Source organism: Oreochromis niloticus, linkage group LG9 (genome assembly GCF_001858045.2).
Source record: "Oreochromis niloticus isolate F11D_XX linkage group LG9, O_niloticus_UMD_NMBU, whole genome shotgun sequence".
Classification (NCBI taxonomy): domain Eukaryota; kingdom Metazoa; phylum Chordata; class Actinopteri; order Cichliformes; family Cichlidae; genus Oreochromis; species Oreochromis niloticus.
In genome coordinates this window covers 16,560,015-16,567,121 of record NC_031974.2, presented here as the reverse complement: position 1 = coordinate 16,567,121, position 7,107 = coordinate 16,560,015, and the positions used below count along the sequence as shown (strand labels likewise).

Sequence of the window (7,107 nt, the reverse complement as noted above, 5' to 3'; positions counted from 1 at the left end):
AGCTGGGGATCCATTCACCGATCTTCAAATTGGTAGACAGCCCACTCCATCACCTGACCCTCCCACAGTCGTTTATACTAAGCCTCAGTCACATTAGCCTAGTGACTGGCCGTTAACACCACTGGTGACCTCAGGTGGCTAAGGAAAATGTGTATTCTCCGTCTGGCTCGTTTGCTGGAGGTTACTGACTGTTTCCGAGTGAAATCAGCCCTTCTTGTAAGTGCTTTGGTTGATAGCAGATTAGCACAGTCGTCTTTGGATTTTATCTACACTTGCTAACTAACCAGCGAGTGGCAGTTAACCTTCCTCAAGTGGTTCATCATTGGGCAGCTGCACTGAAATGATAGAACAGCTCAAATGTTTGTCATGATGGGTGATCAGAGGTTTTCTATGGGAACGTATTACACAACCTCAGCTTGATAAAAATCATATTAATCAGACCTCTGATAGACCAGTATCATCTGAAACCTTTGAGAGGGGCAACCAATCAAATGAGAGTTGGGCTTTAGTTAAATTTGATCCATAAAGCATTTTTTAAACTATTAAAACAATCATAGTCACCCCTAGTCAACATTGCCTTTTTAGAAAGAAAGACTTTTATCTTATATTACTATTATTTAATTAAAGACTCATGAGATATACATGCTACTCATGTGTACTACATATCACGCTCTCTGTGACTTGTAACATAACACTGTTGCTGCCTCTTTAAACACACTTGTATTATTGCCAGTCCCTGTATCACTGTTTATTGTCAAAATTTAAGATGAATTCAAATGCAGTAAACAATAATTTGTAATCACGTGTACTTAAGCTACACAATAATGGATAAAATTAGCTCCTTGGTGTGTATCACTGGGGATCTCTGGGAGATGTGGCCAAAAGCTTCTGAGCACCAAGTAAGTGGAGATTTTAAAGATTTTTAATCAAGTCTGTGTCCTTTAGTTTGGCATCAAATGATTCTTGAAGGGCTCCCTTAAAGATTTAGCGTGTCACCAATTTGCGTTAATATAAGAAAGAAAACACAAATGATTGAAAATACCCCGAAAGGCACACTTACGACTGCGTGACTGTCGTATATTAGGAGCAAATATGTCTTCACAAAAGACTCTTTGAGACAGTTTTATCAGCCATTGTTTGCAGGTGCAGCTGTTTGAAGCGATTATGGTCTAATAACAGATTGTACACCACCTCCCATTTCTAACAGCAGACAGACAAACCCCTGCAACAAGAGAAACTGCAGACGAAACACACAAAAATAAGAAAAGAGGCTGTCTGTTGTCAATTAGCTGAACGTGGCATCCTCCAGTAAACACTGATTGAGGTGGACTCTGACTGACTGAACTTTCTCCTCTCTGTAATATTGCAGGAGGACCTCAGTGGGTGAAATACATGACTGATTTCATTTCAAATCCCAGCCACTTTCTCCGCTGACAGAGCTGGTGAACCAAACATTTCATCTGTACAAACCTGCGACTCTCTCTCAGATACAAACCCTCGGGGAGCACCGTATAGCTTTTTCTCTGTGACTTTACCAAGGCCGCCATTCAATCAAGTGACTCTGGCTGTGAGGGCGGCCTTCTCACTGCGGTTTGTGTGTGCGCGAGTGTAGCAGACGTAACATCACACACGAGGCGGCAGAGCGGTATGGTCCGTTCGGATTTATTATCAATCTGAATATTACTTCTCACACAAAATATATAGTTCTCATTGAGGCTCTCAGTATACATCTTCAATAGCACTATGTAAGTTTTCATAAAGTCTTTCGTCGTCTATACATGGAGGGATTAATCGGTCATGTTGCACAAAATGTCACAATATACCATACCAGTGATGGAGGGACAAAGAAATTTAGCAACAATCCCAATATAAGGTCTTCTTAAATATATTATTACTATCCATACAGCATGACAGTATTTCTAAATAGAAGCAATAACTATCTCAGTTAGTATATTTCACATTTACTATTAACAGAGATGTTTATGCAATAAACAGTTGGTGGCGTCAAATGTAAAAACAATACAATGAGGAATAAGAGAACAGCTGATGTGTTTCACAACAATCGTGACGTGTGGGGGGCTCGGAGTCGGAAAACCTGTGGTTTAGTATGACAGTGAGATGTCTTGACCCAAAGTACAACAACGCACACGCTTCAACATCTGTACACACGATGTAGTAGCTGATTCAGATCACAGAGGAGAAACGTGTGAGGAGCTCCAAAACGCTACATCGATTCATTTAGAGGATATAATCTGTACAATAATACGGGTTTTACAGGCAGGAAGTTCATTTACTTTACATAGCACTATAGTTTAGAGCTGCAGTGATTAGTTGGTGGAGTAAAGCCAAAAAAAAAGAAAAGAAATGCCAATAAAACTTTCTTTCTCTGATAAAACAATGATTTATATCTCAAGATTTCAGACTGTTAGTCATATTAAAAAAATACATTTTCTTTTTTTTTATTAACATTTCCTAAACTGAACGATTAACCGGGAAAATAACTGTTAGTTGCAGCTTTACCATAGCATGTTTTAAATGTGCCGGAGATCATTTTCTAAGCTTTTTGCATCAGTTTTTTTTCTTTTTTTTTTGCTCATTTTGGAACAAAAATCTTCACTTGACATCACGTAAACATCTCGTCAGTGGCACTAGGATGGTATGTTCAAAAAAACCGACGTCACAGTTAAAGAGGACCGGGGTTCATACTGACAAAAAAAATCTCCCAGCGCGGCCGCTGATCGGACAGCACCGACTGATCGCGGCTCAGCGGCCGTACGCTGAGGGAAATTTTGTGTATATGGATCCAGGTGAGATATCTGGCACGACATTCATAAGTATACAGTATATATAGAGGTGAAGAGGAGGCAGAGGGAGAAGAGGGAGAAACAGAGCGAGGAGAAGGCAGGCCAGAGAGAGATGTCAGTCTTGAGTGGGCAGAGGAAACCGGTGCTCAGCGAGCGAGAGGAAGGTATATGTGTGTATGTGTGTTGGGTGTGAGGTGGTGGGGGGAGTGGGTTGCGATGCCTTCACTGAGGAAGTGCTTTCAGGATGGCGTTCACCTCTTCTGCCACGGCTGTCAGCGCGAACTCAAACTGCTCCTGAGGAGGAGGAGGGGGAAGGAGGATGAGGAGGAGGGGGAAGGAGGATGAGGAGGAGGGGGAAGGAGGAAAGGATGCAGGGAAGGAAAAGGAAGGATAAAAGTTTTACTGTGTGACCAAGTGGAATGGCATTTCAGAATGACTGGCAGCTCCCGACCCTGCCCCTGATGTGCTTGGCCACAGTCTAGAGGTGAAGGTGAGCCTCTCTCCGAGCTTTCAACTTAAAGTGTGTGAGCAGCCGGGACCAGCATCGATCCAGCCAGGTGTGTCTTAAAATGGAGCTTTTGAGTCAAGCTGTCTCTCAGCTTTCTCTGCTCGCCTGTGTGTATGTGCGCGCCCGTGTGTTTGAGTGTGCATTTGTTTGCGAAACCGACTCATAGTTTTCCCCGAGGAGCGCAAAAGGGGCTGATTGATGTTTGCCCCATGGACCTGGTGTTTTTATATTCCTCTCCTCTCTCCAGGCTGAGGGGCCACGGGGTCCTCTCACAGAGAAAAGGTACGTAGGAGTTTGGAGGGAACAGCCTTTAGATGTGTCAACACACAGGCTGCCATAGTCTGGCCTGAGGATAGGCTAAATCAATACAGAGGAGTCACTGGTGACCGTGCCTTTCGCTTTGCAGTGGAGATTATCTGGAGTGCTGATGTTTTCTATTTTTATGTGTCTTCTGAAGTTGTGATGGGGCCAGAAAATATGTAAGTACATCCATGTTTATCTCCATCGCAGTTACAGGTGCCCACATCTATTCCCAAGTTAGGTTTAAAGTTTTGTGCTTTGGAAGAGAAAAAAACAAAGATACTTCTAAATATGAGGCTTTGTGCACGCTGTTCACCTTTACGCCACTGGGGGGAGATCAATCTCTGCTCGACAGATCACAAACGGTTGTTAGTGAGGAAGGAAAAAAAAAAAAACGGTCACACATGTTGTAATTACTGCATGTTGATGTCTGTCAAAAATTAGTAACCAGAATAAGGGGAGAAATTAATGCCCCTTTTGTGAGCTTTGTCCAAAAATAAAACGGCAGCATCATGAAGAGGGGGGAAAAACAAAAGAGAACACGATTGGTTGCCCAATCCTCGAAAACTAACTCTGAATTTCATACCTCATTACAATCTAATTTCTGTGTAGACCCAGTATGAAGCCACAAAGTGGAATCAACAGCAGTCTGATATAATTTCACTTAGACTCTTTTGAAGAGAAGAAAAAGCAGAGAGTGCCCGGAAAGCTTTCCTGCGCTGAGCAGAGCAGGGCCGTAAAAGCAGCATTAATGAACCATCGAGGAACACTCGAGTCTGTTAGCATAGCACTGGAGTCCATAAATATTATCACCCGGCTCTGCGTGGAGGTTCGCCTTTATTATTTTTATTATTATTATTCCTTTCCAATTACAAGACAGAAACAAAAGACACTTCCTCCCTATTATTTGCATTAGTGGATAAGAGGAAACGCTTTGTTCACACCCTAAACTGCTCCACATAATAGTGAGAGGTGAACGACCCGCTGTGTTAGAAACTGTTTAGACTAGACAGACAGATGCTGTATGAGACGAAGACAAGCTAAGAGAACAATTTTGATTATTGGTTGCCATTTTTTTATGCAATATCAGCTGATTCCTCCTAAAAATGACTCAATATCTTCTCATTTATATTTTATTTGGTTGTATATTGTCCATGTTCTGGTTTTGGACTTCGTCAGACGTTCTGATGGACATTTCTTTTGACATTTGAGATGTTACATGCTCAAGTCATGAATCTTACAATGCTGCAGTTTTAAAAATATTTCTGTGAGATATCTTGGCCATCCTTTTATTTTTGCGGCTCGTGAAATGTGGACTTATTGTTTTACAAGACAATGTCGTTCTAATCCCGACGCAGTTATTAGTTACCCCATCGTTTCCCCAGAAATGATCCCATGTGCACGTGAAGCAGACAATCCTTGGTTTTGAATGGCTGCAAACCCTCCTCCCGCTCTCCTTTCTCTGCTCTCCCCCCCTACTTCTTTCTACCCCCCCCCACACACTTCTCCAACTCAAAGCCGGGGACCTTACCTTTGTCTGGACCATGCCAGCTCTCTGGTCTCTCAAGTGCTCCAGGGTAGCGGCAATATCAATCTCTTTAGCACCTGCAACAGACCGAAAATTGGACTGAGTTCAAAGCAGTGGAGTAATCCAGCTCACATCTGTCAATCTCTCTTTATACTGGGCTCCCTTTGGAAGAGCGCAGCGATTGAAAATTATTACATTCATCCCTCGAAAAACTTGGACAAGAGCCACTGACTGTTTCTCGATAAAATATGCAAGAGGATATTTTTGGGCCCTGGTGCAATAATGCATTCAAACACACCACACACTGGCTTCCATGTGACAGTCGTGTTCAAAAACCGGTTTAGATGATGTCCATGTAGGCAGTCCACTAATATCCAAGAGTGTGCACGTGCACATATCAGCAAATTAATTACAATGATTTATAGCAGATCTGCAGCAGTCATTCTGATGATTAACCCATGCAACAGTTGCCTGCCTTCAGCAGGGATCAGCTGCTGTTGAGCCTGTTTTGGCTTCACGAGTCTGTGAAGTTAATCTGGAAATCTTATTCCACTTTCAGATTTATGGATTGCGAGCAGCATGCCAGAGCTCATTTGAGGAAACTGACATAGAGAGATGTAGAGAGCAAAGCCTGAAGAGAGAAAAAGGGAGAGAGCCCCTGAACTCTCAAGATGGTTTTCAAAGTGCGGCAAAGAAAGGAAGCAAAGGAGATGGAGCAAGAGCGTGAATGTGTGTATGCGTGTGGGTGAGCGAGAAAGAGACAGAAAAAGCGGGATTTAATGCGGCTGGACTTAGTACTCAAAGTGCTCCAGTGCTTTGACAAGACTTTCATGTCTTAGATGGGCTGAATTCCAAAGTTAGGCTGGAGAGAGGCTCTCAGAGAAAAGGAAAAAAAAGCTTTGGAGAGCAAGATTATGTACATTTCATATATCTGGTTCAAGAGCAGAAAAGAAAGGGTTAAAAGAGACCGAGTGGCACCTTTCATCAGCGCGGACAACAGCGAATTCATCACCGAACTACATGAACTTAGTGCTGTTTTCCAGAGACGTGAGGGGGAAGGTCTGCGCCCGTCTAACCTGCTCTAATGGAGCTGGATTGCAGGGGGAAGGCGAGCAGGCAGTGAGGGTAGAGGGCAGAGGTCAAAGGATAAAGGGCAGGCTAACCTACGGGGGGGCTTAAGGTGCACAACAATAGATGTTTATGTCTCAAAAGAACTCAATAGACAAAGCTAACTGAGCATTTTGATTATTCATGAACACTCTCTAGTCGACTCTTCTTTTGCTGGCGTAAAGATTCAACTAAAAACTAAAGTTTTCTTTGTCACGGCGAGATTAAAAAAACAAATCCATCCTCAGACTCTTCCTGTTTTACATGTAATGACACATCCACACCACAAGGGTCATTTTCCTGTTGTTTTTTTTTGCCGTTTTTAATATAAGGTACTAAGATTTGTGATTATATTAGAGACAAAAAACACAGCCTGAAGTCCAAATGACTGACACGCTGATGATGTTCACAGTTTATGGTTCACATTGGTATCAAGCGGGAACAAATGTCAACAATTCTCAGAGTGAAATTAGAGCGAAAGCCGCAGACCGCTAAGAATAAATCAAATCAAATTCAATAAGCACAATGCTGCCATTAAATATTAAATATTGATTCAAACCACTGGAGCAAATTGCAGATTCTGATTTAAAATGTATTTTGCCTTTAAACATTTTATTTCCATGCATGTGCTATCTAAATTCATGTCGCAGCTGCTGAAGCAGGTCAGCGTGGCGTGGAGGTAGCTTAAATAGATAATTACTAATGTGGGTTCCTTTCTCATTTCCCTTTTCTCTGTTTTCTCTTTGTTCTGCTCTCTCCACTCCTCTCCACAGCTTCGGTCTTCGCTGCCTTTCCAGGCCTCAGAGAAAGTCACCCTCTAATGCATCCCCAAGACCCTCTGTGGAAAATGAGAGGCTTTA

The 7,107-nt window shown here is 42.5% G+C and overlaps 1 protein-coding gene across 2 annotated transcripts in view; it reads right to left on the bottom strand.

The window, feature by feature from the left end:
* Positions 1-1,640: 1,640 nt before the first annotated feature.
* Positions 1,641-7,107, bottom strand: part of ptprn2 (protein tyrosine phosphatase receptor type N2) — a 145,294-nt gene continuing 139,827 nt past the window's right edge. For both annotated transcript variants that reach the window (XM_005448928.4, XM_013277574.3), the window contains exons 21-22: positions 5,144-5,217; positions 1,641-3,098 (exon numbers count right to left, since the gene is read on the bottom strand). In XM_005448928.4, coding sequence (XP_005448985.1) covers positions 3,027-3,098; positions 5,144-5,217 — 146 coding nt within the window. In that variant the 3' untranslated portion in view covers positions 1,641-3,026. The remainder of the gene's footprint in view (positions 3,099-5,143; positions 5,218-7,107) is intronic.